The following is a 23,751-nucleotide window of genomic DNA, read 5'->3' as shown; positions in this document are numbered from 1 at the left end:
GCCAGCTTCGGTCTACCAAGAGCCCGCCGAGGTTTTTCCATATGCAGTGCTCTCCAGGCTCCCTCCTCTCCCAGTCCAAAAGTGACAATTGCAGTCTTTGTTAAAAATCTTATGACCTAAATATTGTCTGATTAATCGCAAACTTATTTTTGCAAAAATTCTTCCTTGAGCAAGAACTGGCTTTGAAGAACTACATGTGGAAAAAAGGCTTTTCATGAAGTTAAAGGGAGGGGTGAAATAACACTTTTAATGGAAACTATTAGAACTGCTTAGTTGTAGGATCTCTGTAGCAGGCACATATATGTACAGCTGCTAAGGTAGACTAGATACACACTCTTAATCTACGTGCAGGGTGTAACTCTTTGTAGACAGGAGTATTAAACTTGGACTGTTTGTCGGAGAAGAGGGTGTGTTCGAAACGTCTCTGCAGGTGACAGGAGACCTGGGCAGTGGGGCTGCAGGGTACCTGGGGCTGCTCTGTCCTGCTCCTCTCTTCAAAGTTGCTCCTGTTAAAGTTTGGTTACAATGGCCAGAGAACGTCCCATTCCATATAAGAATGCTTATCATTGGCTATATAATGCTGGCAGGAAGGATGTTTTGAGTCATGCGTTATCGGGTAAGTAAGTGGAGGTTGGGGGCTGGAGGTTGGGGGCAGGTGGTGGGGGTGGGGAGCTGGAGAGGCTACGCTGCTGTCGCTCAGGGTACACAGCAGTTAAAGACAGTAACGGGATAATGACAACGTGGGATGATGTACAGCAGTAAGGAGTGTCCATCAATAAATAAAGTATGAGATTTTCGGCAGTGGTCTGGCAGGAAAGTAAGTCTGCACGGAGTCGTATTTCAGAGCTGGAGCAGTGAGCTGCAGTGAGTCACAGCGCCTGAGAGCTGCCTTTGTTCCACTTGTGCCTGGATGCTGGAGGAGAAGCAGCAGGCTCCCGCTTTTATTAACTTTTTATTTTCATAGACATAAACCCCATGTGCACTGAACTTTTTCCTCATTTGAGGTCTTTCAACTGACTTTCAAAAAATGCTCTCATGGTAAGAAGTCTCACTTCTAAATTTTACTTTTTGCTTTGTTTTTTAATTTTTCCCCGTGTGGTTCTGTATTACACTCTTTGGTTTCATTCTTTCCTACCCCCCACCCCTTCTGTTTTTTGGCACACCTGCTCCAGGCATGCCTGGTGGACCTGGGGCTTGCTCCTGCTGCTTTTTGGCTGCTCACTCCGTGCTGGTTCAGCTGCTCAGATCATAGAAGGTAAGGCTTCTCCAAACCACATCTATAAATTGAGAGTAAGGGTTAATTTTAAGAGACGCTTTCCTAGTATGGAAAAAGACTCTGCATTTCAGATCTTCATTTTCTCTGCTGCTTACTGTTCTTCATTTCATGTAGGGAAGCTGCCGTGAGTTAAAGAGCTCAAGTTGCCATTCATTCTGGAAAAGGGAAAAGAAATATATTGGCTCCCCAGCTGTAAGGCAGCCTGTCGTGCCTGCTCACTCAATATTTCTTCATAGTGTAATAAGCAACAGAAAGTACTTCAAAGGAGGGGAGAACACTGAGTGGTTTTGGGTGTATCACATCAGAGAAAGGTAGCAAAAAGCAATTAGGATAGATGTATGTGTCACTCAGGAGGTACCAGGAATGTGCCAGGCACAGTGTGAGCACAGACACGGCTGTGATGTGTGTCCCAGTGCACAGAGATTTCTCCTGGTAAGTATCTGGGCAAATTGTGATTTTCAGATCTCTCGAGTTAAAGGTTTAGTTTTACCAGCCCAGCCTTTATGAACTTTCAGTGAAAGTCTTCCTGTGATTGCAGATCATATGTTCTTGTGACAGAGCTAAATCCTGCAGCATCTGTGGAAGGCATAGCCTCAAGTTTAGCTTAAAGGGAGAGAACATTGCTTTAAAAGTTTACGTGTAGTTTTGGGAGATGTGAAAAAGCTTCATATATTACTTCTCCATTATGAACAATTATGCTTATGTCAGAAAGGATTTTTTTACTATCTTATAAAAATAGTCTGAAGTTGTTATTTAAATGACCCCTAGATTACTGTGTGATAGGAGCATCAGAAATTATTGAAGGGAAGTAGGTATTGCACATGAAGACTTTAATGTTACTCAGACTGTTTTGTTCCTTTTTAACTGCCATAGAGTAGATGGTGCATTTAAGAGCTGAAGCTCTAGGTAGTTATTTCAGTAGGAGAAGAAGCCACAGATTAGTTATCACTAAGAAATGCTGTAAGTGCAGATGAGAAATATGTAATGTTGTATTACAGATAATTAATTGAGGAAACAAACTGGTACCAGCTATTAGAATGAGGAAAATGTTAACATATGCCTGAATAGTGACAGAAACACAATATACTGTATAGGCATCAGAGATAAATCTGTTGCATCAGGCAAAAATGTTTTACTTGACCTGACGATATACAGTGTTCTTGACAGTACAGTGAGAGAGATCTGGACAGGAGAGAACCAAATTTTGGCACATTACATTTAATAAGCAGAGGCTCATTAAAACTACAGCCATAAAAAGAACAAATATTTATTTGACACAGTTTCTTTTTTGATCAATCTGTGCCAGTTTCTATCACCTGAAGCTCTGGTTCTTTAAGTACCCTGCCCTCTGACAGTCAGTTCAGAAGTCAGAAGTAGGAAAGACAACCACTACTGATACAGCACAGTTTCTTTCTGTGCGTCATCTTATTACTGCTGAAAGACTCCCGACTTTACCATGAATGAAGATCAGGTGGGGTTATGCAAGCCTCCTTAGATCTCTGGAGACTCGGAGACTGCTCTGGGCACGTGTTCCTGCATGATCATCCTAGCCCAATATGCTTCCCTCCTCATTCCTCTGTTAATACAGAAGTTCCTGTTTTCAAATGTTCACTACATTTTTTTTATCCCACTATCTGATTTTTAAGTGCCTGATGTGATAGGTATGTTGTGCTTCCTGATCCACAACATCAGACTATGTTATAAGCAATATTTTCCTGATGCTTGGCTTAAATGCTTTTATCTCCGGAAATCAGGTGTTGAGTGCTAGAAATAGGAATAATCTTCCTTTCTTTCTGGTGCTGTGGATACATGAACCATATAAATTCTCCCTGTAATTACTGAAGAGTCAATAGGTATATACTTCAAATCTTTTAGTCTAACTATTGCAGAAATAACCTCTTTTTCCTTTCCCACAGTTCCTTTTAGTAATAAAGTGCACAGAAATAAACTGTGTATTTAAAATGAAAATGTTTGGTGACACCAGGAGATGAATTGACTCTCTGGTATTTGGCTTTTTGCTGCTAAGCTTATGCTTACCCAGTGTTCGTTTTGTCACTGTGCCCTTAACATGACTGCTTTCCAGGATTCTCCAGCCCACAGCAAACTGCTGCACTGCTCTTCTGACAGCTGACCTCTCCTCAGCCTCCCCGGAGGGAATGAGTAAACGTGGTTTTAGAGGAGCAGTGCAGGTGCCTCCTGCTGTACTGCCGTACAGGCTATATGCAAAAGGAAGAAAATACCTTGAGGTGTTCTTGAGTTGGTTAACTAACGTCAAGAAAATTGCTTATGGATTAAATTATTCACTGAGGGATGGGGAAGGAGCAACTTACTTTTTTCCAACCCTACCAACACAACAGTGACCATCAGAGAGTTTAGATGAGAAAAGTTTGTCATCTTTGCCTTTGCCAATCAGCCAATCTGTTCAGTGAGGCAGTGAATTTGCTGGCTGTTATGAAATGAGGCAGCTACAGCATGGTCTTCTTGTTTTCCCCAGGGAGCACCAAACTGCACCAGTGGTGGAGGGTGCAGATAAAAGCAAACGCCTCAGGAGTCCTCCAGCAGAGGGCTTGAGCTTTGCCAGGTCTTTCTGAGAGACATTAGAAAGATCAATTAGAAAATTTTGATCAGCTCTCAAACAGAATAAGAGTTTCAACCAAGCCTTGAGGAAATTATGTAATTATGGACCGTTCCTAGTGGGAAGGAAGAAACAAGCTGAAAGGATGGTGGGGAAATGTAGGGGGGAAATTCAGATGGCAGGCTTTGAAACTGTTCGAGAACTTCAGGGGTTTAGTTTACCTTTTCAGTGACCTTGCCTCGTGTTGGGCCTTTTGTTTCAGTAGAAGTGTTGCTTTCATTTCCAAGTCCTAGAATGACTACTGCATTCATTGTAAAATGGGACAAACAAGAGAACAGAGTATTTAAAACTTCGTATTTAAAATCATGAGTTACTAATTCACGGCACCAGCTGAAACCCCTTCTTGATTAAAACACATCTGTTTAGCCTGTTAAAATGGTTTGATATAGCTTGATTTACAAATTACATAACATGCATTGTGATAGAATGTGAAAAAGATTGAAATATTTCATTCAGAATTTTAAAATTCTGTTGCATGTTCTGCAAATTGATGGGATTTAGTTGTTATTTCACCCAAACTCTTCAGAAATACTTGGACCTTTCTTTAGAGTGAAACTGGAGTTCTGAAGTCTCAGCAGTTCCTGAGTTAGAATTCTGAATTTTTACTAACTCTGTTGGAAGATTTTAGTCCCTTTCAGTGCAGCTTGCATAGCACATGTACAAAACCATAAGGAATAATATGCTTTCTTCCTCTTCACCCAAATGCAGTGTCATTTGAATTATGGTGTGCTTTCACATTTTTTCTCCTGTGTTCATGAAAATTGTGGAAACATAGTACCGTATTCTACCTGGGCTCGTGTGGGAGGGTTAAAGATACGGTGGAGTCTTAACAAATTACTTTGTCACTTCTCCTTTAATCAAATAGCAATTAGGCACGTATCTATCTGTACATAGCAGTGCAGTCTGTCTTATTCTGCCTGGTATTGCTTGTGGTACATGTAGTGGGCCTTTAATTACATCTGAGAAAGTATCTTGATTTACATTGCTTACCCTGGGTACTTTTTCCATGTTGCTTTGCATCTTCAACTGTAAGTTAGTGAATAAAAGTTGCTCAGAACATGGTTCTGAACATGCTGGTACCCAGATTGTGGACAGAGCTGAATTTATAAAATCCAAGTACTAACCATGCTGAAGTCTGAATGATAGAGTCCTCCCTACGACTTGCTCTAGCTTCTTGCAGAGTCATTTTATTTTTCCAGGCTATCTAGGCAGTTATCAGTGTTTTTCAGTTCTTGGCATTCCAATCAGCTCATGCTTTTAAAAAATGTCGAAAGAAACTGTTATAATTTTATGTGGTTCTGCAGTTTGCATTTTGCTTATGTGCACTAAAAGAAGACTTACAAATTTCTCATTGACATCTGGGTTTTATTATTAGCTAAGCTGAACAGCTCTTTCTTGCCCTAAGTAACATGCTCAGCCATAGTTTACATAAAGTAAATATTTGTCTCTTTCCTTGGCTCTCTGTACACAGAATGGCTGTCATTAGGCTGTTGACATAAACTTTGCACTCGTGACCTGCTGAGTTTAATGGAAGAATCCTGAATTATTGACTATCATTGGCTGTGGATGAGCTGGTGTCATTCATAGGAGCAGCTGCCCTGAGCTTCTCTTCACAATGAACCCACATAATGGCTGTAAATAAATACGTACATACATTTAAAAACTTGTTTCTATCAAGTAACTGCTGTATGTGCTTTCAGTGTTAAATGTGTACAACCACAATGACTTAGGTGGTGACATGGATGGCTCAGTCTACTCTTTCCTAAGACAGAACACAATTACAGGAATGCTGGTGTATATCAAGCACAGCATTTCGTAAACATAACAGAGATGACGCTACATCCTCTTGTACCAGGCTGAGCATTTGGACATCATCAAACTGCACTTGAGTCTAAATTGAAGAAGCCACTGTGTATCTTTCAGAGGCGTCTTCAGGCAGCTGTTGTACATGTTTTTAGTGTGGAGCTGAGCCTGATTTCATAGCTGATAAAATGCCTTTCCATGCAAAGCATAGTTAATTTACTGTAGAAAATCAGTTGGGTTCAGTCAGGGTCATCTGTATGAGCAGCCAAAGAGATTGGTAACACCAGCAGAACAAACCTGATTTAGTCAATTTGTTCCATTTACCCACTTTTCTAACTGGATTAGTTTTCTGTGTAACACCTCTGGACAATAAGCTACCTATTTGCCAAGCTACTCTGCCGGGCAACAGAAGATGTTTTTTACCTTTTTTGAGGCCTCAGAAGGGGAAAACAGCTGGGTTGTATACCATGTCATAAAGGCTGTTTTCATGTCCCCTCTGAAGGCACCCTGCTCATGCTGGAAGCCCAGCGTAAGCAGTGGTTTCCATAGTCTGAAGAGAACTGAAACCTCAGTTGTGCTTGCATTTGCCACTAAACGGTGTTTGAAGGACCTGCCCTGTTGACAAAGGCTGTACTGAAATACTTACATGTGTTCTGGCTTAAACCCCCTAAGTTTCTATGTTCTGGCTCAGCTGTAGGCTATGGAACACAAGAAATTTCTTGAAGGAAGTCCTAGGGGTCTCCTGAGTACCTAAGTGCACACACATCGCTGGGGCACTGCCGTGCCCACTCACAGGTTGCACCACAGCTCTGTCGCTCCATTTGTGCCCTGTGCAGCTGCTGCTGCGTGAAAACCCACAGCTCCAGGTACTCCAGGTGCTTCCAGTAGTACCCACAAACAAGCATCAATTTAATTAAAATGTTTCACCTGTGATTCATTTCTGGTATGCTAAGGACAATGCCTGATCCTGGTGGCCTGGTGCAGGTGCTGAGTTACCACCCCCCCCCCCCCCCGTGCTGCGAATGGGAGCGGGTGGCTGGGGAGAGCGACAAGTGCTGCTCCAGGCAGCTGGGGGCAGCTGGCACAGCACAGCGTCACCCGCATGCGCAGGGGTCCCTCCCTGGCTGGGTTCGAGCAGGTGGGCACAGACACGAGCACAGGTTTTGGGGGCAAGGTGCCATTCCAGTGAGTGAGCGCTGGAAGGGAAGGCTTGATGGAGCTGTTTCTGTTTGGGATATTTGGAGTTCCAAAGAGCTTATTTCTTATTCTAACATGTTCATTTCCAAATCAAACACTTGTTTTGGAGGCTGTCTGTCCCTTTGGCTGAGATTTCTTCCACTTTCCTTTGGTTTGTGAGCTGTGGATTGGTTTGGGTTTTCTCATAGTGCTAACTCACGTTTGACCAACTTCATGCAGTTTTGCCAATTTGCACGGTGTGCCTTGGCCAGAAAGACGGTGAATTGTGTGGTCTGGGGAAATCTGATTGCTATATTTCAGTTGTCATTAATGTTATCTATTTAAAGGAGGATGGCTATTTGCCACCACTATTTCTAGGTTACCAAACAGTCTTTTCCCATTTGGCCACATCCCACAATCACAGCAGGTTTAAAAACCAACAAAATCAGCCATCAATCTGGACTGTGGTGAATTCTATCCATGTAATCTTCACATCTCTAGTAGCTCCTGTTCCCAAACATGGGAAGTTGCAGACATTGTGGAGAGTAGAGTGCAGGCAGAATTCTCCCAAAGAATGACTAAAATGGGCAAACCTTAATTTTTATGTATTTACATGTAAGGAATGTGAAACAACACAGTCCTTACCGAAAAGGACCTGGAGGCTCATGTGGACAAGCTGACCATGAGCCATCAGGGTGCCCCGTGGCAAGGAAGGGCACGGGCACTGGGGGCCGTGTGTGGAACAGTGCGGGCAGCAGGAGAAGGGAGGTGATGCTTCCCTTCCTCTTGGTGCTGAGGCCACCTCTGGAGCTCTGTGTCCAGCTCTGGGCTTCCCAGTTTAGCAGAGACATGGACATACTGGACAAGTCCAGTAAAGGGCAACTGCAATAATTAAAGGACCGGAGTGTCTGCCTTAGAGCAGCAGTCTGCTGAATTTGCTCCAGCTCATCAATGCCTGTCTTTCGCTGGGTCCAGATTGCAGTGTTTGAGTCCATACTGCAACGTACATGTGGGTACTGCTCTCCTAATGCAGAAGGTAGAGCTCCCAACAACTTTGTGGGTAGATCTCAGTCACAAAGGCTTTGTTTGCCTGAGAAAGATAAAGCTTAGAGTAAGCCATTTGGATTACATTATTTTGTAAGTGACACTGGAGTATGTGCAATATGGGCAGACAAAATGCAAATAGCACTGTTAGCTCAGAAAAGTCTTGCATCAGATTTGTGGCGAGTACTACAGAAGACCAAAAGACTGTCAGTCTGACAATAGAATCATCATTTCTATATCCAAATATACATATATATATATATATATACAAGAAAGGAATATGTGAAAAAGAAGCACTTACCACTTCCCCCAAGTGAAGAAGATGGTGGAGAACAATTTGCGCCAAGTATTTTCCACTTGATTTTTCAAAAAAGTGTCATTGAAACTTCAGAGGATCTCTCTTGTGCACATTTGATTCCTATATAGGAAGTGCTGTTTTCTCAGTCTGTCATTATATAGCGTTCTACTTAGGCAAGCTGTTTCAATAGAAAACACTACATGATTTCTGTGGGCTACAGAGTAAGAGATGTCACTTATGTCTGGGGGAACGACAGTGGAAGAAGACCAACAGAAGCTCAAAATTGCCTTGGAAGGAGCCAGAACTACCTCACTGAAGCTAAACAAACCAAACAGAAATTGCTTTTTAAGGGAAACAACTACCTGCAGCAATGGTATGGCAGCAAACTCACCAGAACATCTCAGGTAGAATGTGCTCCCATAATTAAAAGTGATCCCTGCAAAAATTTTAAGACTTGTTGAGACACTCATGGGAAAATCAGTCACCTAGGAAGAGCAGATCTGTTTGGGGTGGGAGAGGAACTACAGCTTTTCTAGACATACTATTCTCTCTTGATGGTACTAAAGAAGCTGAACAGGTGACAGTATGTAGCAAGTCCTCCCCCCCCCCCATATGTATATACTGCATCATAATATGTTTAGTGTCTTGATTTGACAACTAACAGCCATCATACTTAAGCAGACATCGCAGTATACATTGTTTCTTGAAATATGTTCATTTAGCTTTGTTGCTGTTTGTCCCTGTGTTTCTTTCTGTCCCACAGAAAGCTCCTGGCTCGGTCCTGTTAGGTGTCATTGGAAGGTATAGGAAGGTATAGCTTCAGGAGGCAAAGGGCTGCTGTGGACAGCCAAAATAGATGTATTGGTAGCTTGTTTAATTACTAGGCAGCAACATGTATATAGTGGTCTACAAGGCAAAGTAGGTAGTGGTGAAGAAAATGAGGGGAAAATTATGCAAAATCCAAGACTTTTCTCGGAATTCTGTCATATTTGGAACTCCTAACATCAAATTATCCGTTGATGAGGCTCCATAATCCTCCTTGCCAGTCCGTTGGCTGTGTTGCAGTGTGAAGTGTGAGGGCATCAGTGGGGTGGTGTGTCCCGAAAGGCATGTCTCTAAGTGCTGTTCTGCACCAGAGTCTAAAAGACAGCATCCTGCAGCTTACTGATATCTTGAGAAGAGGCCTGAAAATATCCAGTATCTCCTGAAACTGACCAAAGCAGAACGTGAGAAGCAGTTCTTCCAAACTTCCCAGGATGGTGCCCACAAAAATGAGTGGGATGGAAAATGCCTGGCAAGCAAAGCTATATGAACATTTAGGTGTTTGCAGTATTGATATTTACCATAAAATTAATGGCAGGGATTTTCATAGCACTCTAGGAGCTGGAGACATTTCCATGTTTCCTTTTTACTGCAATTCCTACTCACCTTGTTTTCCTAGCATTTGCTGCTTAAACCTCCCTCTCACCCTCATTTACTTTTCTATGGACCTTTTTTTTAAAGTGCCTTCTTCAAAAAAGAAAATGCTGTCTACCACTCTTCCAGTTCTCCAAGATTTTTCTAAAGGCATGTTACACCTTCAGAAATCAGTGGAACAGGTTCTTGACTTCAAGGGCATGTAGAATTTTGCACGTTGTGGCCTCGAAGTTCTCTGGGCAGACTTGTTACCTCCTAGGCACCTTTAATATGCCAATAATATTCACAGTGCCGTAGCTGTGAGCAATGGCAGCTACAAAAGGCGATTGTCCACCTGTAAAGCAAAATCATGGAAATGCTAGTTGGACGTAAAGGAGCTCTGAAGATCATCTGTTCCAGCTTCCCACTCAAATGGTTCATGACCATTATCAGATCAGAACAGCTTTGGCTTTGCCTCCTTAGCCTTGAACTTCCTAGATGTGATGTCCCTCTTTGGAGAAAATTCTTTTAACACTTCTAACTGGTTGATGTACATGGCACTGCCTATAGCCTGGCAACTGAAAGCAAAACGTAATGCTTCTGGGGAAGACGATCCTGCAAGCAGCTCTGGCAGCATTCTCGTCTGTGTGCACTGTTACCCTGTTCTGCCCTGATGTGACACTGGATTTTGGTCTCGGGGGTCTGTATGGCTGAGTGTGTGTAGCGTTTGGCCAAGTGTCTGTAGCGTATGGCTAAGGAAGAGGCAAGAGCTCTATCTAGTTTTATTATCGTTGGTAGTTCTGGTGTGAGCATTGAAGAGAAAAGAATGGAAAATGAACTTTTAGATTCGTAAGTGAAGTAACAGTTTCAAGGGGCTACTTTTAAAATTATACTTTAATCAGATATTCCTACATTACATACTCATTTCACTGGCATTGCAAAACAATTTGTCGTGAAATGCATGTCTCAAAAGTATATTAAATAAGCACAGAATTCTGACTGCTCTCAGTTTGTGAGATCTATGCCTCAAAATGTGAGAGTTATGAAATATGATTCTAAAATAAATAGTTTCACTCCTCATGGCCTCTTGTAACCCTTAGCATGCTGGGGACAAATGAAATGAAGCTGCACAAAAAAATTGTTAAAACATGGCAGTGGCTGATTTTTTTTAAAGATCTGCACCTAGAAAAACATCTTGCACAAACTGTGAATCCAGACTGCTGTAATTCAAACAGTAACTCCATTGATCAATGTATGGAATGAAAGAAATTCCTATGGAATGTAGGAAACTGTAGAAAGAGAAAGACAGCCACTAGAGCAGTCCATATAAAGAAAACAGTCAAGCAGTGTGTGCTTTGAAAAAAATCCTTTTATTTTGTAATCAGGTTTTAGATATGATGCTGACAGGCAATTAATATTCACTTTGCTGGGCTTCATTATGAGGGTTAAACACATTTTGTTGTAAGTGAATTTAATTCAGAAGCTAAGCAATAAAATTCCCATTCATTTTCACCTTTTAAACAAAGAGTTAGAAGGGAATTTTAAAATTGCTTGTCAGGAGCATGACTGTCATAAATATGTATGATGTCCAAAAACCATGAATGAAATAAAAAGAGAAGGATCATGTTTAGGCATACAATTAATCTGCTTTCTTTCTCATCTTGGGATCCTCTTGGAAATTAAGTAGAAAAATGTCACAAGTATTCAAATGTAGTTTCAATTTACCTTTCCCTAGCTCTAAATTTCTAAAAGTTGAAACTGTGTGTGTTCCGTAAAGCGTTGTTTCTTTTCTGTAGTGGAGGATGTTTAATTCACTGAAGAGAGTGAACTCTGGAAATATTCCTAGTACACCAATACATAAATGATGGAGTAATATGAGTAATGTATAAATCTTCTGTGGACGTGGTTTAGATTTCAAAGTTTTCAACAGAAAAAAATATGGAACAAAAGACTGAGAGCCTGTCAGCTATGTAAAATAATTTCAGCAGTCAGGACCAAATCCTCTGACTGGGCTGAATGATCTATAATTTCACGTAGAAGTAGGCTTGTGTGAATTAAAGGTAATTATGATATTAAACAGGCTGTGAAGGAATATCAAACTATGCTTTGGGAATAAAGATATGCCAATACACATACCTGGCATTACTTTTCTTCTTATTATGCCCCTACACAGGAATCACTGATACATGTTTTAGAAGTCAGAGTTACAAATATTGGAATATTTCCACATCTACCACAAAAAGTGACAAAGATATATCACAGTTATTTATATAGAAGTGATAATTACATTGCATATGGAGTGACTAATGAAAGAGGCAATTGCTGTTTATTCCTCCCAAACGGTATATTCCACTTTTCTATTTTAGGATGGTCATAAAGCATCTTTTTATTACTGTATTCATTTTCCATCATAGAAAAAATGGTTGAAGTATTTACAGACTAGGAAGTCTTCACTGATACACTGGTGCATAGAAGAAGAGTCAGTCTGGAGAGTTTATGTACAGAGTTGGTGGTTCGTCATTTTCTCTGCTTCACACTGTAACGTAGGAGGGGACACCTGTAGGCAATTTTACATGTGTGGATTAAAGGAAGATGTCAAAATCCATTCTAGGCAGTTGCGTCATTGAATAACATCAGTGTATCTATGTTTAGATGGATGCAAGAACTTTTTTTTATATTATGAGAAAGGAGAATAATAGTGTGATCAATATCTTTTGAAGTAGAGTAAGTGTTGGGGTTTTGAAGTAGATAAGTACCCTTCTGGCTGGCAAGGGCCAGCTATCCCGGCCGTGCCCCCCAGCTCCTTGTGCCCCCCAGCTGCTCGCTGGCCGCCCGAGAAGCTGAGAACTCCTCGATGGAGTATAAATGTGGCCCAGCACCAGCCGAGCTCAGGGTGTGCCCCCAGCGCCGCTCCCACCACCCCCAGTGCCCCCCGCCTTGCTAGGCGTGCTGGCCACCCCAGCCGACAGCAGGTCAAGTGTGTTTTCCCAGAGCTGTCCAATTTATAGAACTATTCAGTTAAAACATGGCTGAAACATCATCAAATAAAGTTCTGGGACCATATTTTAAGATGTGCTGGAAAAACAGGGAAGATTTTTAAATGGATTTAAAAAAAAATTTTAGTAATAAACTGTAGAAATGTATTCTGCTTCTTTAATTATGAACCACAAAAAAAAATGTGGTTCCACAATCATTATCCAGCCATGAAAAAGTGTTTATTTGGTATCAATCAGGCAGGACGTTTTACTGGTTCAGATGAAATTTTTCTGTATGCCTGCATCTGATCCCAAGCTGGGCAGTCCAGGTATACACAAATTTCAACGTAATGCTTGAGGCTCAATTCTGCCATGTTGGCCTTATAGTACCAGTGAGGAGACCAGCAGCTCCTGGCAGACTGTAAAGGCAGTCTATAGGACGCTAAACTAGAAAATGCTGCCTTAACATTAAGTGGTGATTGTGTTTTAATAGAAATCCAGAAACCTTGGAATCTGAATTTATTTTATTGTTAAACTATCCCAGAATTATAATCCAAGGGCATTTGGCATGGCTTCATGTTTTATTTCACAATGAGATAATGTGCATCAATACATCTCTCAAAAGAATTACTTGTGTATCGTAACAATTTTGTTGTGTTGCCTTCATGAATTAAAAAAGGCTAATTAAAAAAGCTGTTGTAAAACAGACAAAATAGATGTATGAAAGTAATCAGAGTTCACCAGGCATTTGCAGTGCCTGTTGAACTAACTTTTCTGGCCTGTCTGACGTCTCCTTTCCACTCAAAAATGGCACAGTGAGCAAGTTAATTTCATTGGTGGCTGTGGTAAGTACATGTTACAGTCCTGTTAGCAGTTAATGACCCATCAGTAAAATAAATTTTCATTTCCAAAGGGAAGTATGTGATTTTTCCAGTTGTCTGTGGAGGGCATGTGCTTTTTTTCCCCTCACTTTTTCAGCATATTATTCCTCTGCCTTGTGTCCACTATTTGTTTTTCTTCAAGAGGGCAAACCCCAACCATTCCTCCTTGAAGTGCTCCACATCTCCCTGGTGCTCGCTGCGTTTGGGTGCAGAAAGCATGCCAGAGAATTAGGCTTGTATTTTCATTCTGTCGCATGACTGGACTAAGTACAAACACAGGTCTTTATTTCAGACTTGTCTTAATGAAAATAAACGAGCAATAAGTATCCAATCTTTAGTCTGAAGTATCTGTAGCTGCCCCATAGGCGAAGCTGGATGAAGCAGCATAAGGTCCTGCTGTTAGCAGCCATCACGAGCTGCTTCGAAACTAGACTGAGCAGCTCTTGTTCAGAAAAAAATTCTGCCACCACATACTGTGTTAATGTTTGTGGGGATTGCAGAGTGGTTGCATAATTTGAATGAATTTGCCATACTTGTGCATTTCGGATCATGTAGTCCCCAAAAGAAAATTTTTATTATTACAAAGTCACAACTAGGTAAGTTAAATTAAAAAAAAAAAAGATGTGCATGTGTGTGTGTATATATATACACACACACGTATCTCAGCAGCATTGATTGAGAGCAGGGTACAGGCTTGTAGTCCCTTGGTGCATCACCCAGCTATCATGGTTACTACCTGAGCCCTCTGGCAGCTTGCACAGCAAGAGTTACTCACTCTTTGGTTTTTAGACTGTCTCCTTAGTGGCGTGTTTTGTGGAAAATAAAATGGGACTTCCAAGTGGGAAGTCAATCAGTGGCTCTCTACACTATGAAAACTATTTTGAAATGAAAGGATAAGAAAAAATGGGAAGAATAAATACTTTAGAATCAGATATAGATTATTTTTAATGTATATTACTATGTGGCCTGTCTGGGTCTCTTTTCACCTTTTTTTGTCTCTCAAGATTTTAACTTCTCCGAAATGTTGTGCTCAGACACTTTCCGTTCCCTTTGTTTTTCAAGACACTTGCACAACCGTTCTACCGTTGTACTGTTACAACCAGTTCTGGGTGGAGGTAAAGGGTGAAGGAACTCTAAAGGTAGGGTTGACCATCTGTTGTAATCCTGTCTCTTAGTTGCAGAACCACAGAAGCACAGAATGGTTGAGGCTGGAAGGGACCTCTGGAGGTCATCTGGTCCAACTCCCCTGCTAACCCAGGGCACTTACAGCTGGTTGCCCAGGACTGTGCCCAGATGGCTTTTGAATAACTCCAAGGATGGAGAGTCCACAACCTCCCTGACTAACAAATGCCAGTGCTCCATCACCCTCACCATGAACAAGTGTTTCCTTGTGCTCAGAGGGTTTCCCGTGTTCCACTGCCTCTTCTCCGGTCACTGGGCACCCCTGAGAAGAGCCTGGTGCCATCCGTGTTGCACCCTCCCTTCTGAGGTTTAGATAAATTCACAAGAATATAATAGTAAGGTCTTGTGTGTCAGGTCCTTGACATTCCTTGGAGAAAGTTGTCTCTAATAGCTAGAGAAATGTGAGGCTTCAAAGGACTCAAGCCCTCTTTTCTGCAGCCACATTTCCTGATGTCCTATGGAAAACATGTATGTGTGCACGCACGCGTGTGTGTATATATAGATAGATCTATATACATAAAAATATGTATATATATAAAGAAGCCTTTGGCACAATATGAACTCTTTGCTGCTATGACTGAACCGATGGACCAGGTGCCACTTTCTGAAAAAGTGTTTATGAAGGCAAAGAAGAGGCACAAAAGGAAGGACAACGGTGAAAACATCCACCCCGTTTTAACTAAATATATTAAGTTGCCATTCAAATACAAAACTGCTTCACAAGGAGGTTGTTTGTTATTAACAGTTTGCTGCCATGAGCTGTATTACTAAGTAGCTATTACTTTTATTAATTAGTAGCAGTTACTATTAACCGGCAAAAGTTACAAAGCAAGACAGGAGTGTAAAGCTACTGGCAGTATTGCTGGTATTTCTTTTCAACACTGGTTTTCATCCAGGTCAGAACGTTTAGCCTGCTCTTGGTTCCCTTTCAGACAGGCGCAGACCCCTCCACTGGGAAACGACTCCAGATATCTACTCAGTTTTTTTAAAAACCCGCCTTTATTCTCTTGCGCATCAGAATTTTCTAGGTCACTTCAGGCCACTGCAGATGTTCACGTACCAGATAGGAGAGTGTAGCCAAATGCATTAATAACTATGTGACTTTGGCTACGCGGTCATGTAACAGAACCACAAAATTTCAGTTGCAGAAGGAGACATCCTGTCAGATCCAAGATAAATGTCTTGCCCTGTTGAGTCTGAAGTTCTGCAGTTGCATTCTATAAGCCAAGATAATTTTTTGATTATTTTCCTTACTTTAAAATAACATAAAACCCCCTTACATAGGACCCCACAGGCTTTATCAGCTAGTTCCTCGGTGTTATTCCAAAACAAGCGATGCAGCTGCCAGATAGACCACTGGGAACTGGCCTGGCTCACAAGGAAGTTAATCTTTATGGAAAAGTTCTTGGGGACTTTGTGGGGAAATTGATACTTTTGATCTCCGTATTGTAAATTTTAATGTTCTGATTATACCTTATACTTTCAGCTGCAATGATCATGTAAAATTGTAATTTATGTTTCTGTGGAACATATTTAGCATTTAAACAAGGGGATGATGATTAAACACGAGGGTGATGAAATAACTGGTGAATAGAAGTTTGGTTTTACTGTCAACCATATGTTTCCACATTTGCATAGTCTCAGTTTGGGTACTGGGGGTAACTGCTATATTACATAAAATTGTCACAGCTGTACTGAAAGCAGCAGAACTACTGTAATTCACCCCGTCTGAAGATTTGTTACACTACTTTGTTTTTCTAACAACTACAGAGCTTTTGAGAACCAAGAAACCGATTTAAAAACAATCTTTCCTCCTCAAGTTTTGGAACTGTTTCAAGTTTAACCTATTACCTCATGGTTTTGCTGCTACTTGAGTGCTCCTTATTACTGCAGCATTTTGCATGTGGAGTAGCATGTAAAGAGAAGATCAAAGCTCACTGAGTGCTGCCGTAAGTCCTAATGTGCAGCTTTCAGGGGATGAACCTGAACTTGTGGAGGTCAACAGGGCTTTTATGACCTACTGGATGCCAGTGGAAAATCAGTGCAGGTACTCGAAGTAGGAGCTGTACCTACTCTGTTCCTAAGCAACCCACGCTTGGCTGTTGAACCATTAACCTTAAAGGAGGACTGACTGAGACAGTTCTGGATTTTTCCACTTGTTTCTTTCTTGTTAATCATATTTTCTGGTACCTGTTTTTTTCTTAAGATACATTTTTCCAAGGGATGAGTTGTGATTTCACAGTGGAGTTTCCAATAAATGGATTTATCAAGATGTAAACTGCTTTAGCAAAACTATACCCAGATGCATCAGCTTCTAGGTTTCTCCCATAGAAGTCAAGCTGAAAATGTGACCTTAGTTGAAGCTATATTCTCCCTTCACAATCACGTTTTATGCGCGCATGCATACATGTGTGCAAGGAGGGTAATCTTCTCAGTTATGGAACATACTTATTTCTCAAATCCTTTGGCCAGAAGAATAGGTTATCTCAGTCGATTTCAGAGTACTCATGCTATTAGTGCATGCTCAAAAATGTGCATGTGGGAAATACTATTCAATTATTAGGACAGTTTGTAAAACAAACCAAAACCCCTGTATAAGCTTAATTTTCTTTTCTGGTACAAAGACTGGTAAGAGAGATGGAATGCCTAGATCCTGTTCTCTTTACATTTCCCTGATAGCTGTGTAAATGCAAATAGGGAATGGGAGAGAGGTAGAGGTTTGGAAGATTACTGTGACATTTTTGTTGTCGAGACTGACAGCACATTCAAAAGAGACCGAAGACTTTGATGCCTGTTGGTCTCACAAGCCCATTGCTGTTCAGAGGGCTGGTCGTGGCCTGCACAGCATATGCCACAGAACAGGACTAAGCTGTGGTATGTCATCAGGGAATAGGGCTGCAGCGCTACCTGTAGTATTTTCCAAAAAGCCTAAGGTTTGAAAAATGCCTCCTTGATGGTGCATCGGATGGGATGCCTTTGTCCAGTGTTTTTGTCAAGAAGCTGCTGTAGAAAGTCAGACCAAAGGTGAAATCATATCTGACTACATGTGGCATGGCGCCGGAGGCAAGTGGTTCCAGCTGATGGTGGAGGAAAGGGCAGACAGCTGAAAGGGTCTGGAGAACTCACTGCTCAGGGCTTGGAAAGCTTAGCCTTTAGCCTGCATGATGCTGTAATTTCCACTACCTGAAGACTTCCGTTGAAGTCCTGACACATCAAAGAGCGTGCTTTAGTTCGGACGTAATTAAAACCTTAGGCAACATAGTTGTGTTATTACTAACACACATTTGTGCTCACCACCAGTGAAACTGAGGAAACCAGTGTCTTACAATACAAATGAGGGTTCAGACAATGAAAATAAAGAGCAAAGTCTATAATCATTGCCAAAAAATGCCAACAACCTTGTGGTTGTTTTTATTGTGTGGGTTTGTGGTTTGTTTTTTTACTTTCTGAATATTCTGTTCAAATGAGAATTAACAAAAATGCAGTAAATTCTAAGGACATTACTTTTTCTTCTCATCACAACTGTAATAGCCTTGAGAAAGTAACCTTTGAAACTTAAGCCAAAAGTACATTTTTTGTCAACTGACTTTTTAAAAGCAGAAAGCCAACATGCCAACACACTTTAAATGGATATATAAATATTGGATACAGATGCAAATCAGCTATGTTCTTCAAGTTTGGGACAGCATGCAGTTGAGACTTATCTGGGAGAGATTTTCAACTGTGTATCAGGCGCTAAGACTTCAGAATAACTGCTGTATGCTACTTTTATCTTCTTGTCTTTTTTCCAGCTCTTGGATCAAATAACATTTGAGTGAACTAAAAATGTAAGTCACCAAAAATAAGAGTTCTGCATTTCTCTACCTACGCTGGAGGAAATCAAATTACTTTTGGCTATTCACATGTAAAACATAATATATTCTTACTGTGGCAAAAAAAAAAAAAGTTGTTGTTGTTCATTTTCTTTCCCTTTGGTCATTCAACTTTAAAATCTGGGTAGAATCTAACAGATGATTCAGTTATTCTAGACATAATCTATTGATTAAACCACGTTGGATACAAGAAGTGGAGAGCTGCTCTTGTGGGCAGTAAGTTCAAGAGACAAAAGAATTAGTTCAATAATTAAACATGACAGTAGAGCTGTTAAAATGAATGTTAGCATGTTGGAAAATGTATTATCTACTACTTGACTTTGAGTCAGTGATCTTACTGAGGATCTAGTCTACCCAATTTAGTTGCCAGGCAGCAATCAATGTTGTCAATGCCAAACTCAAGCTTTGGCATACATATAAATTCTTACTTACATGCTACAGTTTGATTAAAATTTTGAACTGCATTGAAGAAATAGCTGATCCAAGCGGTTGTTCTGACGTTGTCACACTGCTTCTGACATGCTTGCTTGGAAACAGCACAAGGGAAATGTAGCTTTCAATCAAAGGAAAAGTTTGTCTTAGTGCTCTCAAGTTTCTGAAGCTGCTGCATGAGACTGCCCCTGGGGCTGTATGATGGCAGCTGATAGGGGTGGAGTGAGAGGGTGGGATTTGTGCCTGCAAACCTGGCCATACCCTGCAGACAGGCTTCTGTCTTCAGCTACATGGAACATCTCAGAGCTCCGACACTTCTGCATGGGGCATTTTTGGAAAAAATCAGCAGTTTATTAGTGTTCCGTGGTATTATTTCGGTTGAAAGTGTGGGGTTAAAACAAAAAAAACCCATGGTAAATCTTGTTTGTAGAACTTATCATAGTATATTGGCCTTTTTGGTGATATCTAACAGAGCTAGCAGTGAGGCCAGTATAAGCCCATACCTGTGGATTTATTCTGAACCTGCAGTATCTCTGGCTGTGAAGAGAGTCCCCGAAACACAGGTAATGTAGTGCCTGAGGCTGTACGCATCTGAAGCTGGGTGAAAGCAAAGTCATGACACTGAATTACTCCATCTATATGAATGGAGTGCAAAGTCTGAAATACCTATATCTGGCATCCCATTAGTTTATCTTATGCTAAGTTCAATTAAACTTACTTTTTACTTCATTTTCTTCTAAAGGAAACTTTCATGTTCTTCTTAATGAAGATAACTATTCCCCTAATAAGTGCCTTGCAAAATATTTGTTTATGAAGTCATGTAGCTAAAATCAGATTTTCTTAGTTTACTGTTGCACGGGATCATGTGTGAGGTCCGTGGTGGGAAATCTGTGGTTTCTGAGTAGTAACAGCAGTTACTCCACAGAGCCGAAGAGAGAAAGAGCTTGCTGTATTCGCAGTCAAGGGAAGAGCTGTACGCATGTGTTACAGGGATGTATTGAGTTTAACCTGGTTTCACAAGGAGGCGAGGCACACATAATTGCAGCATGTGTCTGTGCAACAGTTTCTGAGCCTACTTTGAGTCTGAGCTTGTATGTACCAGGTCTGACCCAGACACAGGGGCCTGATGGCCATCGGGCGCTTACAAGTCTGATGGAGCAGGAGCAGAGGAAGCAGGAGAAATGCTGTTGTACCAAGAGAGGGACTGCCTGGAGAACCAGCGCATTTGCATAAGCGTTTTAGAAGCTGGAAAAGCTTTAGTAAGTGCTCACCCTTTCCTGACAACAGAAGGCACAATCCTGGTCCAAAGGAGGCCTCGGCACCCCTGGTGCTGCCAGTGGTCTTGTGCAGGGTGGCCAGCTGATGTCCCCTGCGCTGGAGCAGAAGCAAAGGGGAAGCCAGCTCCTTCCCCACGCACCAGGCACCAGGCACCACGCACCACGCACCATGCACCACACAACAGGCACCAGGCACCACGCACCAGGCACCACACACCACGCACCACACACCAGACTCCAGGCACCATGCACCACGCCCCAGGCACCACGCACCGGGGTGGCAGTGGAGGGTCCCCCGAGCTAAGATGCTCCTGCACAGAGGGGTTTTCCCAGCTTAGTCTAAAGTGTCAGGAGAAAATCAAACTAAATAAGCAGAATCCAACCGAGTAAGCAAGATGAAAGGGTGCTTTTGCTTCTGTAATTGTGATCCGTCGTTAAGGGACAATTACTGAAAAAAATCCATCCTGAGGTGAAAAGTAGCCCTTGAACAGCATGTTTATTTCTCTCCCGGCTTTCTTGGCCTAAGTTTCAATGGGAAAGCTGTGGCAGATGAAGTTGGTCAGCATTTAGGAAACTGGTATTGTTACAAAAAGAGAAAAAACACAATGTAAATCAACAAGGTGGTTTGAGCTTTTGACAAAAGTGTATCTAAAATCAAGCAAAGCTTTTGGTGGGTCTGGCCCTCCTGGTCCCTGGCGGAATTTGCCACTGCAGCAGAGTGCGCTTTTGCAAATTATACTCGCCTGTACAGTTTCTGACTGTGGAAGCTTTCTCTGGCCCTAGGCTGCCATTAACAGTGTGCTGTGGGATGTGATCATTTATACTAATGAGTCAGTTTAAGACAAGAAGGTCTTTCACTTAGGGCTTTAGCCAGGATTTTAACTTAGAACTTTTTGTACCAGAAGTGACATTTTTAAGATATTTTGTTTAATCTGTTCAGTGCATTCACTGGGGAAATGAAAAAAACATGAGCATAATAAAAGCATATGTGATTTACACTAAGATATAAAAGTAGTGTAATGTAGCTCTTGGGAAATGAAATTCTTGGGAAAAGGAAGATGGAAGAAGTAGGATTATATTGGCTGGGTATTTTTTTCTACATTTTTACTGGTACATCCATGCTGTAAAAGCATTTAGCTGTAAGAAATATTCATGTCCAATACAAGACATATTTTTAGTTTTTATTGTTCCCATATCATCTACCTCACAATCATTTTTCAATTTCCCTGAATCCTGGCCCTTTGTAATATCAGATCTCTCAGCTACTAAACCAAATAGTGTAGAGAATATACTTAGAAGAATAAAAAGCAATAATAAATGTCAAGTACATAAACTGAAGAATATTTATGAAAGGGATGCTCCTGGAAGACAACGGAAGTCCTTCTAAGGACTTGAAAGTAAAACTTTAGTAACTTTAACAAGTATCAATTTATGTTAATTAATGTAAGAGAATGAATAGCTTAGTCATCTGAGAGGAATACAGTTCACCAGGTCTCAAGGTGCTGTGTAAGAGTCAATGATGCACAAAAAAATCCTCGATTTTTCATTACCTTGATAGATCTGTAGCCCTTAATTTCAACAACAACAACAACAACCAAAACATCAAAAAACCTAACCCCCAGTTACTGCAATATTTCTATTTTTCTGCTCTGATCTAACCTGACCTAGAATGAAGTGATTTTCCACTCTCAGATCAGTGGAAAGTCTCATAAAGCTTTGCCTAAAGCTCTGATGATGTCCTATAGACGTATCAGCCTTCCGCACACAGAGGCCGTGCCAGACTGTGGAAGCCATACAAATAGATCAGCGATTTGTTCCTCTCCTGTGCCACTGAATGCCTGCCCGCGGGCAGCCTCTCCAGCCATGCCTGGGATAATGCTTGCCCTCGGCTGTTCCTGGGTAGGCTTGTGGCTCTGCTTGCAAGCTCAGACTGTAGGCAGCATAGGCATTTGGCCCGAACATAAGCCTCACTGGGTGCACAGGCTCTGGCTTTTGATGCTGTGATGGAACAGATGTCGTGGGAGTGGTGTGAGCAGGGAGCATGACACCTGCCTTCTTATAGCAGCACTGACTATGCCTGCGGTGGTCTGGGGCAGGATTTTCTGACATGAGAGAGAACCTGGGTCATTCACAGTGTTGCAGGAGAAGTGGAAAGGTGTGCTAAGTGACTCAAGGGAAATACAGGGAGGCTGTAGTTTTTCAGATCATTTGATTGAGCTAAGAGATATGGTGTGGTAGGTGTGAAGAGGAAAGGACCATTTCTGGGTGAAGGTTTCTAATTTTCTAATTTTCATGGAGTGAGTTGTAACCCACAACTCCCATCTGCTCATATCCTTCTCATGCCCCAGGTCCAAGGACGGAACCTTGTAGCAGAGATGGATGGGGTCTAGCAAAGGCAGTAGGAGCAACTGCAGGAACTGCTGATTAAGTGTTCTCTGTCCTGGCTTCCCATTAAATCTCTTTATATGGAATGAGAATTTATATCGAGGTCAGTGTGCCAGACTATGTAAGTGTCTTTAAATAGGTGTCCATTTTTCCACATTTGGGCAGGCACTCTGCTGGCATTTACAACTGTTAAATCTAGGAAAGCGTCAGATGGCTTTCCCAGCACTTCCAAGGAGAACTGTCTTCATCTTAGAAATACATATTTTGGCAATGAGTGTGTTGTTCACAGCCTTGCAAGAATTTTCCCCCTTAAAATTCAAGGTAAAAAAATAGAGAGGGGAAGGGAAAACAAGAACAGCAATGTAAACTTTTTTCCCCAAGAAAATACACAGCAGACTTAGTTTGATGTATTTTGTCTGATTTCCAAGATCATTGTGAAAGAAATAGGGCAAGGCAATAATTCACATCTGTTTTGTTGCAAATGTAATGGAAATTAAAACATGTTCTAGCTTAGTTGTAGGAGAGCGCACACAGCAGAGCTGACACTGGTGATTCGTAAGACACGTTCTTTCCTAAACCAAAACTCCAGTCCAATTCACGAAGTGCTGTGTTGCTGCCTAGTGGTGAAATGCAAAAGCTCCTGCTCTACTTTGATCACTGAAGGCCACTTGTCCCTCTGGCTGGCAATGACATGGCCTGTACCGCAGTTCACATATTTATACCGCACCTAAATTTTCATAAAGCCAGTGTCCCGGCTTGCCCTGGCAGATACCATTGGGCAGCTGCGACGTTCAGTACAGACTCATAATCCTCGTGCAGCTGGGCTTTGTCCCGTTATCCTTAGGAGGGTGGATGCCAGCGAAGCTTGTGCTTTCCCTCTCACACACCCACCTGCCCTGCCTGAGCAAGGCTGCATGCAGCAGCAACTTCGCATCATTCACAGCACAAGAATGGCCCAAAGCCCATTTTAGTACCAGCTTTGTCACAGGGAAGTAGGTGGAATATGCTTCTGTATTTCTAAAGAAATAGTTAAGTTCCTTAAACTTATACTTTTGCATAAGGTTTTGTCCTGCCACCTTGTGCTGCACCCCTTCTCAGCTGAGCTCCTGCTCACCCCAAG

General features: G+C 41.6%; 1 protein-coding gene across 5 annotated transcripts in view; it reads left to right on the top strand.

Moving 5' to 3' along the window:
- Positions 1–699: 699 nt before the first annotated feature.
- LOC130146301 (collagen alpha-1(XV) chain-like) overlaps positions 700–23,751 on the top strand; it is a 129,506-nt gene continuing 106,454 nt past the window's right edge. For all 5 annotated transcript variants that reach the window (XM_056332326.1, XM_056332323.1, XM_056332325.1 and 2 more), the window contains exons 1-2: positions 700–1,038; positions 1,173–1,255. In XM_056332326.1, coding sequence (XP_056188301.1) covers positions 1,028–1,038; positions 1,173–1,255 — 94 coding nt within the window. In that variant the 5' untranslated portion in view covers positions 700–1,027. The remainder of the gene's footprint in view (positions 1,039–1,172; positions 1,256–23,751) is intronic.

The sequence above is a fragment of the Falco biarmicus genome, chromosome 3 (genome assembly GCF_023638135.1).
Source record: "Falco biarmicus isolate bFalBia1 chromosome 3, bFalBia1.pri, whole genome shotgun sequence".
NCBI classification, from domain to species: domain Eukaryota; kingdom Metazoa; phylum Chordata; class Aves; order Falconiformes; family Falconidae; genus Falco; species Falco biarmicus.
This window is presented reverse-complemented; position numbering and strand designations above follow the sequence as displayed.